Here is a 17,077-nt window from a genome sequence, read left to right on the forward strand (position 1 = left end):
TCACTTTCCTCCTCTGAAACACTAAAAACCTGGACATTGTCAGACCTTGGTCGAGGGATCATTCTCTTACCTATTATTCTTCGAGTATGTGCCCGCCCCGACTGGTTTCACCCGAGATTCCTGCTGCGGATTAAAAATATTATACCACATCTCTTTCCAAATACCGAAAATGTGTCCTCGGCCACAGATGTGGCTGGTCCGTGCTTGTGCAGAGATCGCATTGACAACCACCCTTATCTCAACCAGCCGCGCGTTGCCTCCTGCACTGGTAAATGCAAGGATTACTCACAGCCGCGAATCTTTCAGCATTTGGTGGTTACAGCTTCAGCCATGACTGATTCAGAGCTACAGGCATTCAGCATCCATCGGTCTGTATCTGTGGTATTCGCTGGCCAGTTACCTAGCTAACATGAAGCAGGAAAACTGCCACATGATTATAATAAGAAGCATAATAAAGATAAATGGTTTAAGTATCTTGGGGTGCCAGTTGTTCATGCTGGCTTTCATTTTCATACATTTGCTGCTGAGTATGGCCCGCTCATGAACTGTAATGTTCTAGCCGGTGAGTTGAAGCATAGGTAAGTACCTATTCTAAATTATAGCCAGCTGCTGATAGTATCACACTATATAAGAATATTCAAGAGATGGATAGATCGCGCCTCGCCGCCTCAGCTGATGACTTATCTCTTCCGGCTAGATCGGCTCCACCACTCTTTACGCCTGGGTCTTGCGGGTTCCTGGCGGGATGATCATCCAATTCTACTAGAGATTGTCCAGGATCTGTATATGTCCTGCCCACGTCTGATCCAGAAACATATTCTTGCAGATGAATTTATTACTGACCTGCAAGTTACAATGACACATCCGATTGAATGGCCTCATTCTTCGCTTTCTGAGCAGGATATACTGGACATGTTACCTTCAGCGTACCGGCAAGAATATTCAATCTCACTTCCTCGCCAGTATGATAAAACACAATTATCTTACTATTGTCAGATCAAATTCTGTTCCCGGTATGATTTCTTTATTTTTAAGGAGACAGCTGTGAAAGGCTTTCGCAGCTGATTTCTATATATCTTCTATTCCAAGATACTAACTGTGTTCTGTTCTCCAGTCATTCACAGACAATTACCACTGGAAATTTTATTAAATACCAGTCTTCAATAGCATATGTGAGTTGTGGTATAAAGCATTATACACAATCAGAATGCTTCTTCTTTCTTTTATTACAGCCTTGGGTACGGAACGGAAATACAGATAAGGCAACAACTCTTCCTTTCTATTGTTCTTCTAAGAGATGGGTATTGTCAGGATTACAAAGTAAAGTTGAGCCGGCATTTATGATCGATATAGATAATGTTTACAGACAGGTATCAGTTGATATTAATACTAGACAAGATCTAGTATACTGTTCATGGAATATTGATTTTATGTAAATAACAAATTATTATATTCTGGTCTTTTACTACTTTCGTATGATTATATATTACTTCTGAGAATATTTTGTATAAGAATCTTACTATTATTTAAGGAGTGTAACCAGATAATCTCTAGAAATTATGATTAATATTTGTTATATATCTATAAAATACCAGATAATGTCTAGAAATTATGATTAATATTTGTTATATATCTATAAAATACCAGATAATGTCTAGAAATTATGATTAATATTTGTTATATATCTATAAAATACAGTTTCTGTTCATAAGTAATAGATATCTTCCGTATCTAATCTATTTTATTACAGAACTATTCTTGTTAAATTATAATTACATAATAGTTTCTGAATCGTATTCAACTTTAACAACGTTTGTATGTAATTACCCGGTTTGGGTGAGGTTGTATCGTTAGTAATTATTATTATATGTAAATAATAATAAATAACTGTTTTGCAACTGTAAGCAACTGTAACACAACCTAGCTACAACCTAACTGTTACTGTAGGTAACAGTTTGACAACTATTATGAAATGGTCAGTGAGTGTGGCAAACTATTAAATATATATAAATAATAGTAAGCTACCATCTTTGACTTTTACTGAACTATGCTGTGACCCTCTCTACGCACGCCTCCGGGCCCCTATGTAGTAGATATAAGTAAATATGCTGGGTAGACTGGGACAGCATAACAGGTGATATCATATCTATCCTATCTACTACCTACCCAACATAACACAAAGACACGCAAGCTATGGATGATGATGTTTAATCTAATTTATTAAACAAAAAGCAAGACGCCTCGCCATGCATGAAATAGTTAATCACTCCTCCCTCTTATCCCCTCCTCTCCTTCTTCAACCCCATCCCCCTCCAAAAGTCCAACTCCTACCCCATAACAAAGAAAAATAAAATAAAATAAAATAAAGTAAACAAATCAATACTCCTCCGAAACCCTCACCGCATTCCTAGTCCTCCTCGCCGCCCCAACCCCGACCCCCCCAGCGCCCAAGATATCCGCCTCCAACCCCCCCGGCACAAGCCGCTGCTTCTTCCTCCCGCCCGCGCCATCGCCCTCGCCATCTCCGGGATGTTTCTTCGCAACGACCTTCCCGGCCTGATGCAGGAACTTTTCGCGCATGGCGACGGCGTCCGGGTCCTCGTAGTCGAGTTGCGTCATGGGGGGGTCGCCGGATTCTTCTTCTTCGGAGAGTGTGGTTATGGGCTTGGCCATGTGGGGTGGGGAGGGTGGGGGGACGTAGTTGGATATGTTGGAGTTCGCGCGGGGGAGGGTTGGGCCGGTGCCGGTGCCGTCGGTGGAGTCGATACCGATGATGCTGCCGGTGCCATCTTCGTTGAGGGTGTCGATTGAGCTGGCACGGGAGAGGCCTTTGAGCTGTGGTTGTGGTTGTGGCTGTGGTTGTGGTATTGGGGCGTTGGGGTTGGAAGGCTGGTTTTGGGAGAGGGAGGTCGTGGTGGATGTTGTGGAGGGGGCGCGGCCGAGGAGCGGTTTGCGGATTCGGCCGCGGGGGCGGATTCGTTCTGTCGAGCCGGTGGCTGTGGCTGTGGCTGCAGGGTTGGGATTTGGATTGGGATTGGTGTTGGAGGTGTCGGGGCGGGCGTGTTTGAGGAGGTTGGTTACGGTTAGGTTGAGGGCCGATTGCGTCGTAGCTGTAGTTGTAGCTGGAGCTGTGGTGGTGGTGGTGCGTTGGGGAGATGATTTGCGTTTGAGGGGAGAGGTGATCGATGCAGGAGAGCTCGGTTTAAAGGCCTGCTTCTGGTTCTGCTTTGACGGCGTGTTTTGGGATATTGATGGTGATGCGAGGCCTGTTTTGGGATCGGTGCTTTTCTGGCGCGTGGGTGTGTTTCTGGCGCTAGCTTTGGCTGGCGAGATGTCGTGGCTAGTCGTGGAGTTCTCGTTATTCTTTTGAGGCTGTTGTTGCGGCTGCGGCTGCGGCTGCGGCTGCGGTTGCTCTGGGCGAGAACCAGCTCGCGCTTCCAGGGACTTTCGGCTTTGCGTGGGTGGCTTCTGGACCAGGTAGTTGTCAAACGACTGTTTCTGTTCCGTCCGGATGCAGGCCCACAGCCAGTCGGCGGAGACGGCGGGCACGCCCCATTCTTGCGTGTGGCGGAGCTTGTCTGCGTTCGTGGGGACCGATGGGTTGCAGATCAGGACGGAGGCAGTCGGGGTTAGATACTCGTTGTATGTTGCACCTAGGGGGGTTAGATATAGGAGGTGATTGGAGGTGGTGTGCGTACCGATTAGGTTGACCAGTTTCAGTAGATGGAGAAGGTCGATACGGGAGAACCCGGTGGAACAGACCTTCATCCCGGCAAAGCCTGCTGTTGTTATATATCTTCCGTGATAGAGAATAGGCAGGCGGGGGGTTTGGTTACCTTTGATGGGAAATGAGGGAATCGGGGTGTTGGCGATATGCGACTCAGGGGGCACGAGCTTCTTCGCGTCGAGACATCGTTCCAACCACATGTCCGTCACCACTTCGCACTCGAAGGCGAGATCGTCGGTGGAAGGGACCTGCGTGCGAGGCATCTTGTGCGGTACGATCGTGTATAGGCCGTGGCCTCTTTTGGGTATGTCCGGTCGAGAGAACTCGCTCAGAGATCCCACCATCTGGGCCCCGTTGAAGGAGAGGTGATCGCGGAGTACAGTTGTCTTTAAAAGTCAGAATATGGTCAACGGCCAAAACCACGTGCACGAACCTGTTTTGAAGAGAACCCGTGGATGAAAAAGAAACAGCCATCCAAGAAGCCGTTGCGGTGCTCCTCTACGGGTTCCGCGGCCGGCGGGCGAGGCTCTTGAGCCTCTGCAAAGGTAGTCTCGCTCGCAAATGACCGGGATGCCTGCAGTATGGACGCGCTCTTCTGAAGAGACTCACTCCTCCGCAGGCCCTCTCTGGCCGGCTTCGGCTCGCTGCTGCTCTCGAATCCCGTGCCGACAATATCGCCCCAGATCCCTTTATTCTGGTCCTCCAGCTTGACGCTGGCAATCCGGCGCAGCTTCCTCGGTCTCGGATTCGACGGGTTCTCGGCCTCGGGGGCCTTCGGCTTCGGCGCAGGCAGCGCTCGGCTCCAGGCCCCGACGCCCTGATTCTCCTCCGGTAGGAGAGGGTGATACAGCGTCTCTTCCAGGACCATCCCTCGCTCAAGCGTATCCGTAAACCACTTCACAGTGACAACCTTGATCCCCCACTGCGTGGCAAACTTGTACTTCTCGCCCTCGGTATTCTTCGCCACGAGGTGACTGGCGTTCTTCGTCAGGTCTTTGCGGAACTCGCCCCCATGCGCGGTAACTGTGCTCTCGATATGGTTCCGCAGCGTCACTGTAGCCGAGCCGATCGTCCGTTAGTCTCATCTGCCCCCCCGCAGTGTGTCGAAGAAGGACGGTATCGCCTACTCACTATCCTCGAACCCCGTGATGCAGATGGACAGGCCAGCAAAAGTCGGGTACCGGTACTCATCCTCCAGGGCGCGGATGTCTGTGTCCCCGCCCTGCATCCAGGACTGGCGCACCGCTTCCACCCATTCCGGTCGCACGACGATCACGTCGGGTCGCTCCTTCGCGACGAATTTGTACTTGGGGGTGTTGACCTCGCCGATGAGGAGATGCGTGACGTCGGAGGTCAGGTCGTACTTGTGGGTTGCTCCCATCTGACCCGCGACGAGCGCTAGTTCAGACTAGAGACGATCGTGTCGTTAGCGCTGGTTGTTTTTGGGAGGCGAGGGGATTGACGAACCCGCTCTTCGGGGAGAATGGAGGTGAAGCAGAGGACCACCCCCGCCAGAGGATGCTCCTTGTCTGGAGGCGAGTCAGTATGGGAAGTTCGTTCTCGGTCATGGGGGGGGGGGCTCGCGGGATGGAGGGGAGGACGGACTTGAGGGTGCTTTCTCTGCCATGCTTCATGATTGGCATCAACGGAGGCCTGCGAGAGTCTTTCCTGTTGGGCTTTCGGACCTCCGCGCCGGCGCGCGTCCCCGAGGCATGCGCTGTCACGTGATGCTGTAATGCCTGAGGACAGGCAGGAGGTCGGCGGACAACAGACGACAAACTACAGTACTTCGTATCGATAGATTCCAGTAGCGCTTCCTACGCCCCGATTCAGGAACAGAGAGCAACGCATCCGAGACAGGCATAGCGCTAGGGCCAGCCCTTATCGGCATCACGTGCCCCTGTGGCGCGGCGCGTGTCGACAAAAACGCGCAACTCGAACGCCTCCAAGTCGATGAATGACGATCCCGATGGGTTGCGACTTCTTTCCGCCGACTGTCTAACTATTGTTATATGTACTTGCCCAGGCACCGAGCCCGGGCCCCAGCTATTATTCTCCGCCAGCTCTTCTCGTTTGGCCCGCCATTGAGCCCGCAACCCGCGTCCAGATACTCGACCTCGCCGGTTGGGGGGGCAGCGGTCATGTTCAAGAAAGCCGTCAAGGATCACTCGGCTGCGTCCACGTCCACCTCCGCGTCGACGTCGGCAACAACCCTCCAGTCCACCTTGACGCGCAGCAATGCGACTGTCCCGGCCAAACCTCCCCCGCCGCCACTAGGTGTCAAGCGCAAGATCGACATGACCGCGACGCGGGAGTCGACTCTGGGGTCGCTCCACAACGAGGTGTACTTCGATGAGAACGACTTCGACGACGACGACGATTTGGACTTTGGAGCGCCTGATCCGTTCATTGCGCCCGCCCCGATTTCTAAACCCGGTGTCAAGCTAGCCGACCCCGCCGATTATCCGCCTTTACATACCCCGGAGGACGAGGAGATACCCATCGTCGACCTGACGGAAACGCCGAAGCACGAATCCGCAATCCGGTATCCAGACCTACCTCCCGTTCCAGACGACAATGTCCCGCCGTCCAGCAGCATACAATACCCCTGGTCGTCCTCGCCTCCCGCCCACTTCCAAAAACCGAACAAGAAACCCCGAACCCTGCCATGGCTGAAAGACGAGCCGGAGCCGGAACCGGAGCCTCTCCCCAAGAAATTCGAAACCCCGGCACGCCCGAAACAGACTGCCCCCTGGAACAAGTCGGCGAGTGCGATCAAGGACGAGCAACGGGAGATGCGTCGGCAGAGCAAAAACCAGAAAGCGCAGGCAAACCCTCCGCTGCACAATTCTCGCCCTAAGGTTGCATCCATCTTTCTCAGCGATGAACAGCGCCATGTCCTCGATGCGGTGGCGCAGCAAGGGAAGAGTATCTTCTTCACGGGCTCTGCGGGAACAGGAAAGTCGGTGCTGATGCGGGAGATCATCAAGAAGCTACGGGATAAATACAAGAAGGAGCCGGATAGGGTTGCGGTGACAGCGTCCACCGGTCTTGCGGCCTGCAACATCGAAGGTGTCACCCTCCACAGTTTCGCGGGCATTGGATTGGGTAAAGAGCCCGTTCCGGAGCTCGTTAAAAAGGTCGGCATCTGCTCCCACCGAAAGGCATAGCCGGGCTAACATCATATAGATCAAGAAGAACCAGAAGGCACGGAACCGCTGGATGCGCACAAAGGTCTTGGTCGTCGATGAGGTGTCGATGGTTGATGGGGACCTCTTCGACAAGCTGGAGGAAATTGCACGGCGGATCAGGAACAACGGCCGACCATTTGGGGGCATTCAGCTGGTCGTGACCGGGGATTTCTTCCAACTGCCCCCGGTCCCGGACGGGGCCAACCGGGAGGCCAAGTTTGCTTTCGCAGCTTCCACCTGGAATACTTCCATCCAGCACACGATCCTCCTTACGCACATCTTCCGTCAGAGAGACCCGGAGTTTGCGGACATGCTCAACGAGCTGAGACTGGGAAAGATCACGCCCCGCACCATTGAGACTTTCAAGCAGCTTTCTCGACCTCTGGACTTCCACGACGCTCTCGAGGCCACAGAACTGTAAGGCTTCTGCTCGCCGCCGCTTTGCACAGGCACATACTGAATACTGACTATCTATCAGGTTTCCTACGCGGCAGGAAGTAGACGGCGCGAATAGTGCGCGGATGAACCGACTGTCCGGTGAAGTGATGACGTTCAATGCCGTCGACTCGGGAACCATCCAGGACGTCCAGTTTCGGGAGCGGCTGCTGTCCAACTGCATGGCCCCGCCTACGATCCACCTGAAAAAGGGGGCCCAGGTCATGCTGATCAAGAACATGGAGGACATGCTGGTGAACGGGTCGATCGGACGGGTGGTGGCGTTCATGGACGAAGCCACCTTCGACTACTACATCGACAACGAGAACGAGTTCACCGGGGGACAGGGGGACAACAGCGATGACGAGATCATGGCCCGGGCCCGCAAGAAGCTCAAGCCCCTGGCGCACAAGGATGGTGGTGTTACGGTGACCCGAAAGTGGCCGCTCGTGTGTTTCGTCCAGCCGGACGGCACCGAGCGGCATCTCCTCTGTCAGCCGGAGACGTGGAAGATCGAGCTTCCCAACGGAGAGGTGCAGGCGCAGCGGCAACAGGTGCCTCTCATCCTGGCGTGGGCGTTGTCCATCCACAAGGCCCAAGGCCAGACCCTGCAGCGGGTGAAGGTCGACCTGGGGCGGGTGTTCGAGAAGGGACAGGCGTATGTGGCTCTGAGTCGTGCGACCTCGAAGGCGGGCCTCCAGGTCACACGATTCGAAGCGCGCAAGGTGATGGTGCACCCGCGGGTGACGGAGTTCTACTCCAAGCTCGTCAGCATCAGCGACGTGATTAAGTCGAATAATAAGCCCAAGGCTCCGAAGGCGGTGGAGAACGACCCGGAGGAGGACTTTGAGCAGGATTATCTAGAGCATTTATATGGATGAGCAGGTACATGGTTACGGGGAGAGGGAAGGGAACGTACTGTCAATGAATGCCAGAATGGACTAGAGATATATACCTAACAAACAATAATATACTCTATACTCTCTGTACGGAGTACTGCAACCCTCCCTAGTAAGGCCCCACATGGCGGGACGCGTGCTTATCGGGCGCCTGCTAGGCTGCCCCGCACGTGACGGTGGCTGCCGAAAGCTGCAACGCAACGCAACGCAACGGTCTTGATCGTTCCGCTCTTTGCGACTGTCTTCCTCTCCCTCGGCCTGGAGCTTGCTCTGTCGCCAGTTGCAAATCCTCAACCATGGCCTCTGAATTCATCGGCTACAATGTCCTGGTGACCCTGCGAGCGCCACCAAATGCAACCGTGCAGGGAGAAGTGGCCAATGTCGTCGGCCAGCGTCTGATGCTCCGGAATGGTACGTATCCCCACGCGGCGACTTCTCGACGCAGAGCTCTAACCACCGACCCCCCCCCTCCCCTCTAGTGACGCTCTCCTGGCTGGGTCACCAACTCCCCACCTACTTCCTCGAGGCTCCTGACATTGCGGACCTGTCTCTTGGCCCCGTACAGCCCCCCGCACAGCATCCGCCCCCAACTCAGGAACCCCGACTGGTACCACAGGGGCAGCCTGCGCCGCCCGCACCGCCCGCACCCCCCCAGCCTTTCGTGGATCCGGCCATCCTGAGCTTTTCCAAACCCCCCGTCGTCCCTCCGAGCCAGCTGTCAGAGCCCCCGCAGCTACCTCCCCCTTCGATCAGCCGCGCGCCGTCCCAGAACCCCCAGTTCGCGCCACAGGCTCATCGGGACCAGGCCGCGGTCCTCAATGAACCCTTCAGCAACATCCAGGAGCTGGACGTCGGGAAGAACACCGTCGAGACCCGCAATCCCGTGCCCACCGGTCCCGTCTCCAGTGCAAGGGGGGCCGTGGTTACGTCGCAAGTCACTTCGCAGTACGGGGTGAAGGCGAATCGCCGCGGCGGCCAGCCCAAGACCCCCAAGACATTCAACGAGCACGACGGGGCGACGAACACCGACCCCAAAAGCAAGGGTTGGCGCCAGACGGCCTTTGTTGAACCCTCCTATCCGCATCTAGCCAAGTCGCTCAATAAGCCGCGCCGGAAGAAGAACAACAGGGCAAACTATGCGGAGGACGCCAATGGCTGGGCGACGGAGGATGCGACGGACATCCAGGAATTGGGCGAGTTCGATTTCCAGAGCAATCTCTCCAAGTTCGATAAGCGGAAGGTGTTCGAGGAGATCCGGAATGATGACACGACGGCCGATGAAGACCGGTTGGTCAGCTTCAACAGGAGACAACCCAAGCCTGGCACGAACGGAGGGAAGAACTTGCACTGGACCGAAAATGTCCTCGACAGTCCGGAGAGCGAAAGCGAGACTGATCGCGTCCCCAGCGATGCGAAGCTCAGTAGCGGTACTTACTCGGGCCGCGAGCGGTCCAAGGCGTCCCGGGCGTCAAGCTCCCGGAAAGGAAGTACCATTCTGGGCCAGCCCTTGGTGCCGCCGCAGTTGAACTCTCTGGGGCGCAGTCAGTTAGGCTCCTCGCGCACTACGAGCCCCGGCCAAACAAGACATCTGTCACCGCGTCGCCCATCAGCGGATCCGGCGCGGCAGGCGCCACTTTCCGACTCACCACGACCAACAGAAGCTGCCCGACCGTAAGTCCATTGCAGACCATCGAGGTGGAGCAGATTGCCGTTGCCGAGCTCGGTCTGACCGAGGATATGATCGCCGAAAACACGGGACGCGGGATTGCGGAAGCTGCTGTTGGTCTTCTTTCCAGTGATGAGGCCGCGCCCACCATGCTGGTCCTCACAGGGAACCACCGTAGCGGCGCACGAGCTATAGCTGCTGCTCGCCATCTCCGCAATCGGGGGCACCGCGTGACGGTCTGTATGCTGGGCATGGAGCACGACACCGAGTTGCTGGAGAGCTGCCGTAAGCAGCTTGACGTGTTCAAGAAGATTGGCGGACGAGTACACCGATGGGAGGACCTGTCGACCCGGCTTGCCACATCCGAGTTCTCGCCCGATCTGGTCGTCGACGCCTTGTTCGGAATCCATATCGCCTTTGATGATCTTCGTACGGATGATCAAGCCACGGCCTTTGAGATGATCTCATGGGCCAACCGCAGCAACCTCACTATCCTGTCTGTCGACGTACCATCGGGGGTGTCTGCTATCAGTGGTAAGTTCTCTCGAATATCCATCGTCCCCTGCGCTATAACTAACGTGCCATCTCCTACAGGCGATGTAACAACCGTCGAAGGCGGCAGACTCTGCGTCAACGCGAAGTCAGTCGTTTGCCTAGGGGCTCCCAAAACCGGCATCCTCAATGCACTGCTATCCGGAGAGGGCCTCCATTGGAACCTGACCGTGGCAGACATCGGCATTCCCCAGATAGTGTGGAGAAAATACGGCAGTCGGCGGCGACATGGGATTGACTTTGGGAACCGGTGGGTTGTGCCGCTCCGCTACCAGCCCCTTCCTGTGTAAGAAAAAAGAAAAAGAAAAGAAAGGAAGGGGGGAAAAAGAGTGAAAAGGGGCGGGCATGTTCATGACGATTTGACGATCAAAAAAAGCCATACATTGGGGCGTTTACTGGAAGATAGGGGTTGCTCGATAGTCTACCTATTGGGGGTGTGACATGGTTACTGTGTGGCGGCGTCTCGTTTACGAGGCTTATTGCTGCTTGTATTATAGTTGTAGCCTAGCAATTGATCTTGCAAGATATTGTTCTTGTCTATGGTGCAGTCTACATGGTCCCAGTAGTAGTAGTAGTAGTAGTAGTAGTAGTAGTAGTAGTAGTAGTAGTAGTAGTAGTAGTATACATCGTATACAAGCCGTGTAACACGGTTACAAAACAGCGCTTGTTGGCGGGGGGTCTAGCCCGATACGGCTAGGACCAGATACGGCAATACATCATCCTTCGTTCGAGGCGGCGAGGATCGCGCAGATGGAGCTCCGCCAACCTTTTGAACGCCGTCGCAACCATGGGAAAAGGTCCGTTCACCTGCCTGCTCTGCTTGAACCCCCTCCGAAGCTAACATGTCTATCTCTCTTCAGGAACGGACAAGTTATATGTACGAGACTCCCCGCGTCAAATTCCAATCTTCCATCCTCGCAACCATCTCTTATCGCATGTCGCCAGACTGACCAAACCGCCTCGCATAGATCACGCATTCCGAATGGGCCTCGGACAACGCATTTTCGGCCAGCGCCGGTGCGGGCATCGGCCGGTCGAAGCGCGGTGGAGTGGATAACACCTTCAAACGCCTGCCGTTCAACTTCTGCTCGCTCTCCCTCCAACCCTTCTCCCACCCGGTGTGCACCCCGACAGGCACCATCTTCGACTTGACCAACATCCTCCCCTGGATCAAGAAGCACGGCACCAACCCCGTCGACGGCGCACCCCTCAAGGGCTCCGACCTCATCAAGCTCACGCTCGCCAAGAACGAGTCCGGCGAGTACGTCGACCCTGTCACCTACAAGGTTTTCACCGACAACACTCACATTGTCGCGCTGCGCAACACCGGGAACGTCTTCGCCTGGGACACCGTCGACCGGCTGAATATCAAGGGCAAGCTGTGGCGGGATCTGGTCACTGATGAGGAATTCTCCCGCAAGGATATCATCACCCTGCAGGACCCGCAGAATATCGAGTCGCGGAACCTGAGTTCCTTCAATTACTTGAAGGAGGGGGAGACCGGGCTGACTGATGAACAAATCCGCGAACGGGATGACCCGGCCAACAACGTCAATGCGAGCGCGCTGGGCAGTTCGGCCAAGATCCTGAAGGCCAGAGAGGCCGTGGCTAAGGCGCGTGCCGACAGAGCCCAGCGCTCCGCCACCCCGAAGGACCTGGCTAAAGCCGGGGGCGCGGGCCCTGCATCTCTCCAGGTGAAGAAGACAGGGACGTCCCTGCAATCCGGCAAACCCGTCCCTTACAACGCCGCCAAGTACACGACCGGTCTGGCTGCGGCGTCGTTCACCAGCACCGGCATCACGCCCCATACCTCCGCCGAGCTGGCGCTCCTCTCCGATGAGGATTACATGCTGAAACGCGGCCGCGTAAAGCAGAAAGGCTACGCCCGTATTTCCACCTCCGCCGGCGACGTCAACCTCGAACTGCACACCGAATATGCCCCCAGGGCCGTATGGAACTTCATCAAACTCGCCAAGAAGGGATACTACAGGGACGTCGCGTTCCATCGCAATATCCGTGGCTTCATGATCCAGGGTGGGGATCCGTCTGGCACCGGCCGCGGCGGAGAGAGTATCTGGGGGAAGTACTTCAATGATGAGTTCGATGGGCCGTTGAAGCACGACTCCCGCGGCACGCTGAGTATGGCGAACAAGGGCAAGAATACGAATAGTAGCCAATTGTGAGTTTCCTTCTGGGGGTGGAATTGTATACCTCATACTGTCCGGTACCGTGCTCACCCCGCCAGCTTCATCGCGTACCGCGCCCTCCCCCATCTCAACAACAAACACACCATCTTCGGCCACGTCATCGACGACCCAACCCCCTCCTCCACCACCCTCAACAACCTCGAAACGCACCCGACCAACCCGACCACCAACCGCCCCACCCCGGACGTGCGCATCCTCGACGTCACGGTGTTCGTCGACCCGTTCGAGGAGTTCCTGCGGCAGAAGCAGGCGGACGACCTCAAGGCCAAGGGCCTGGTGGTCAACGCGGAGGAGGAGGACGAGAAGGCCCGCCGCGCCGAGGACGACCGGATGACCTGGACGGGGAAGCGCGTGCGCGGCTCCGGGCCGCCCAAGGATGAGGGCGGTTCTGGTGGGGTGGGCAAGTACCTGAAGGCGGCGCTGGCCGAGAGGGATGCTGCCGGGGGTGAGGAGGATGAGATTGTTGAGTTTGTGGATGAAGAGCCGGAACCCGAGCCGATGAGGAAGAAGTCTAAGGGCGGAGGGTTTGGGGATTTTAGTTCTTGGGATTAGGTAGTCTATACTATGGGTGATCTATGGACCGAGTAGTGGTTGTAAAAAGAGATGTTGTTTGGGTCTTCTATTCTTGAACTTGTAATTATATAGGACATTTAAGAATACTTTCCGGTTGTTTCTTTTTCTGCTTGGGGGGGGGGGGGGGGGGGGTTCCCTTTGAGATTCATGTGGTATACTGCGGAGGTTGGGTTGGGCTGGGGTTATTGTTCGCGTGAAAATATATATATAGTGATGGTTATCTAGAGACCCAGAGGTTGGGAACGACTCTAATATTGCGTGGGATGATATAATGGCCCCGACTGTCAGTCTGTCTCCAACGCAATTCCATGGGAAATGACAGCCACCAGTGGAGGGTAAGTGTGGAGTGACGCGAGTGCGTGATGGATGGTTCATGTTTAATCGAACAAAAGGATGGCCACCGGGAAAGGCGTTCGTCGTCATCGACTGGGGCCCCCACAAGAGCCCTGGTCACGGGACCGGACGCCTCCCAGAATAGCCAAGGCCTGCCTGTGTTTGGTGAGTGGGTACGGAGTACGGAGTGCTAGTAGGAGAACCGCCGCGGTGGTGTGGATTGTGCTCTGTGCTCATGCTGCGCTGCTACTGCTACTGCCACTGCCACTGCCGCTGCTTGCTAATAATAATCCAGCCCGCCTCACTACTACTACTACTACTACTAAACTACACTACTACTTTCATACATACCACACCATCTCTCCCCCCCCATCTCCCCCTTCCATCTCAAATTCCATCATCGCACCCCCCCAGTTCCACATCTATCTTTTAGGGAGTGCTACTTCTCTTCACCTTCCTCCCTCTTAACCTCCGTAAGTCCCCTGAATTTCTTCTCCACCCGACCTGAGGATGGTGGTGGTGGTGGTGGTGGTGGTGGTGGTTGCTGCCGCTGCTGTGTACTCTGTCCCTCCATCCGCGCGCAGTGGGGTCGACCAGGATGCATGACATGTGGTGCCAGTCGAGCTTCTGTTCCCCCCCCCAAAAGAGACGGCATGCTTGCGCCTGAATTCCAACACCCACGGCTCGCTCCGTGCCTGTGTCGGAGGTCTAGATAGAGGGTGTGGCACATGGCGTGCATCCGGGGCGGTTGGACCACGATGTCATCGCCAGCCCAGCAATGCCTGGAAGCCCCCGGCTTCGCCAAGAACCACCATCCATCATCCGATTCCACCTGCAATCGGGTCTCAAGTGGACCGAGTCGCTAACCTCTCCTGTTTCCCTCGTCAGATCCCCTCGCGGCCGCCGCAATTCGCATCCTACGTCAGTCCCTGTCGCCCCCCGTCTTCCACCCCCTCCCCACGCGCCGCCGCCGCCCGCCGCCCTCCACACTCGCCCGCCCACTCACTCATTCCATCCAAACCCGGTTTCAAGTCCCTCTCCCCCCGAAACCACAATCAAGCTGGCAGGGAATAAGCGGAGAAGTTTTTCGAGCCAGGGTGGGTTGCTGAACAGAATGTTCAGTGGCTCCTCGAGCCCACCCAAAGACAGATCCGATTCCATCACTCGCTCCGGTGCCATTGACACGCCTCCCCTGAGCATCCACCCCGAGGAGTCCAGCATCAACCAGAAGAAGTTCTCCCCCCCCGGCGGCTTCTTCACCCGCAGAGCAAGCGAGGACCAGACCCCCGGCGGCGAGAAGAAGCGCCGCAGTAGCACCGTCACCAAGGCCGCCTCCTTCTTCACCAGCGCCAAGAATTCCCTGAGCCTCTCCAGCAGTCCGCGCGAGCAGTCCTCCTTCAATAACTACACCATCCAGGAGCAGCCGTCCCTGCACCGCTTCGGGAGCATGGACCCGGCCCTCAGCGTCCCCCAAGGGCCCTTGAACAACTCGGCCGGCGAATCGCTCCCCACGCCGCGTTCCTCCTTCAAGGTGGGCGTGACCGAAGACCGCAATCGGAAATGTCGCCGCACGATGGAAGATACCCATGCCTACCTGTACAATTTTCTCGGGACTCCCGCGCCCTCCGAGGTTTATAGCAAAGCCCTGCCGAGCCCGACGACCGCGTCCCCCACCGAGACGGGCACCAGCGTCGTCGAAACTGACAATGGGTATTTCGCGATCTTCGACGGCCATGCCGGCACCTTCGCGGCCGAGTGGTGCGGGAAAAAGCTGCACTTGATCCTGGAAGATGTCATGCGGAAGAACCCCAGCACACCGGTCCCGGAGCTCCTGGATCAAACGTTTACAAGCGTGGATCAGCAGCTGGAGAAGCTGCCGCTGAAGAACAGTGGCTGTACCGCCGTGATTGCGCTTCTCCGATGGGAAGACCGCGTCCCCAGCTCGCATTCCGCGACGGGCTCGTCCGCTCTGGCGCCGGCTGCTGCCGCGGCTTCGCGGGGCGACACTGAATCGGACGCGGATACGCCCACCCAGGCCGCCGTCTCGGGTTCTTTCCCCAAACTACAGGAGAAGGCCCTCCGTCAGCGGGTCCTCTACACGGCCAACGTGGGCGATGCGCGAATCATTCTGTGCCGCAATGGAAAGGCGCTCCGCTTGTCGTACGACCACAAGGGCAGTGACGAGAACGAGGGGAAGCGGATAGCCAACGCCGGCGGGCTGATACTGAACAACCGGGTTAACGGCGTGCTTGCGGTGACCAGAGCTCTGGGTGACGCTTACCTCAAGGATCTTGTCACTGGACACCCGTATACGACTGAGACGGTGATACAGCCGGACTCGGATGAGTTTATTATCCTGGCTTGTGATGGGGTGAGTTCTGTGTCCACATGTCGTGGGGTATTGATGTGCTAACGGACCCAGCTGTGGGATGTGTGCAGTGACCAAGAGGCCGTCGACCTCGTCCGCAACGTACCCGATGCCCAGGACGCGTCGAAGATCCTGGTCGACCATGCGCTTGCGCGGTTCAGTACCGACAACCTGTCCTGCATGGTGATTCGGTTCAACTCCAACCGGGTGAAGGAGGTCATCAACCGGACTGCCGATCTCATCGGGGTGGACGGGGACCCGCCCACGAACGTGGAGCGCGGGGTGAGCGAGGCCGACAAGATCATCGAAGGGGCGCGGAAGAGCATGGCCAGCGCGGGGATCGCCGATGACCCGCAGACGGCCGAGAAGGTCACGGAGGAAATCCTACAGAAGATGTCCACCGACTCGGAGCCTGGCCCGGAGGTGTCGACCCCTACCCAGGAACAGCAGCACAACCAGGTGGTGAACAATCTGAAACGGCCGGAGCCCCGGAATCCGACTTCATAGGCCATAGCCATAGCCATAGAACATGGACTGGACTGGACTTAGAGAGTCTTCGTGTGAAATTTTGCAATTGCAAAGGGAGATAGAGCGTCAGGCTACCCTGGAGTTTCTGTGCTGCTTGCCCTTGGCCTACTCACTCCTCCTTTCTTTCACCCCGTTCCTGTGCCCTTGTTTCCCTGCCCTGCCCCCGACTGCTGTTGCTGGCGTCGATCGCGGACTGCATGCAAACTTTTACTTTGTGTGGCTTTTATTCTCTTCTTCTTCAGATCGGGGCTTTTTTCTTTTTCTTTTTTCTCCCTTTGACCACCCCGTTCATATCATATTCCTGTTCTACATCCACCCACCATTCTCCCTTCGTTCGGAATCCGGTCCCGTCCGTCTGCCTTCGGTTTGTGGTAGATAGAAAAATGGCCCGGATAGCCAGCCAGCTAGCCACCCTGCACCCAGCTCAGCCTGATCTGATCGGCTACCGTAACCGCAGTCGCGGGGGCTCTTGTTTGTATCCTATCCTACATGGTGATATGATGTACATTTGATATCTGGTCAGCTGGGACGCAGCGCACCAACGACGCATGCTTCAGTAATCATCAATTGTCAATCGTCTTTCGGCCATTCCGGAATT

General features: G+C 55.8%; 4 protein-coding genes across 4 annotated transcripts; 3 read left to right on the forward strand and 1 right to left on the reverse strand.

The window, feature by feature from the left end:
- The first annotated feature begins 438 nt into the window (after positions 1-438).
- On the forward strand, positions 439-1,458 carry BO70DRAFT_366557 (uncharacterized protein). The gene is made up of 2 exons (XM_025544363.1): positions 439-1,013; positions 1,115-1,458. Exons 1-2 carry the CDS (start codon positions 676-678, stop codon positions 1,434-1,436), a joined length of 660 nt encoding a protein of 219 aa, XP_025394704.1. The 5' UTR covers positions 439-675; the 3' UTR covers positions 1,437-1,458.
- Positions 1,459-2,376: 918 nt separating this feature from the next.
- Positions 2,377-5,618, reverse strand: BO70DRAFT_356553 (BRCT domain protein; the record flags this gene model as incomplete). Its single annotated transcript, XM_025541938.1, has 5 exons — positions 2,377-4,113; positions 4,161-4,780; positions 4,859-5,135; positions 5,195-5,256; positions 5,516-5,618. 5 exons carry the CDS (start codon positions 5,616-5,618, stop codon positions 2,377-2,379), a joined length of 2,799 nt encoding a protein of 932 aa, XP_025394705.1.
- A 2,880-nt stretch (positions 5,619-8,498) lies between these two features.
- BO70DRAFT_390679 (peptidyl-prolyl cis-trans isomerase) lies at positions 8,499-13,311 on the forward strand. The gene is made up of 7 exons (XM_025546175.1): positions 8,499-8,663; positions 8,732-9,762; positions 9,822-10,452; positions 10,513-10,756; positions 11,168-11,195; positions 11,439-12,649; positions 12,716-13,311. Exons 1-7 carry the CDS (start codon positions 8,549-8,551, stop codon positions 13,227-13,229), a joined length of 3,774 nt encoding a protein of 1,257 aa, XP_025394706.1. The 5' UTR covers positions 8,499-8,548; the 3' UTR covers positions 13,230-13,311.
- Positions 13,312-14,697: 1,386 nt separating this feature from the next.
- Positions 14,698-16,458, forward strand: ptcG (type 2C protein phosphatase PTC1; the record flags this gene model as incomplete). Its single annotated transcript, XM_025539723.1, has 2 exons — positions 14,698-15,954; positions 16,006-16,458. The coding sequence occupies 2 exons, from the start codon at positions 14,698-14,700 to the stop codon at positions 16,456-16,458; spliced, it is 1,710 nt and encodes a 569-aa protein (XP_025394707.1).
- Between the last annotated feature and the right edge of the window lie 619 nt (positions 16,459-17,077).

The sequence above is a fragment of the Aspergillus heteromorphus genome, assembly GCF_003184545.1.
Source record: "Aspergillus heteromorphus CBS 117.55 chromosome Unknown BO70scaffold_47, whole genome shotgun sequence".
Taxonomy (NCBI): domain Eukaryota; kingdom Fungi; phylum Ascomycota; class Eurotiomycetes; order Eurotiales; family Aspergillaceae; genus Aspergillus; species Aspergillus heteromorphus.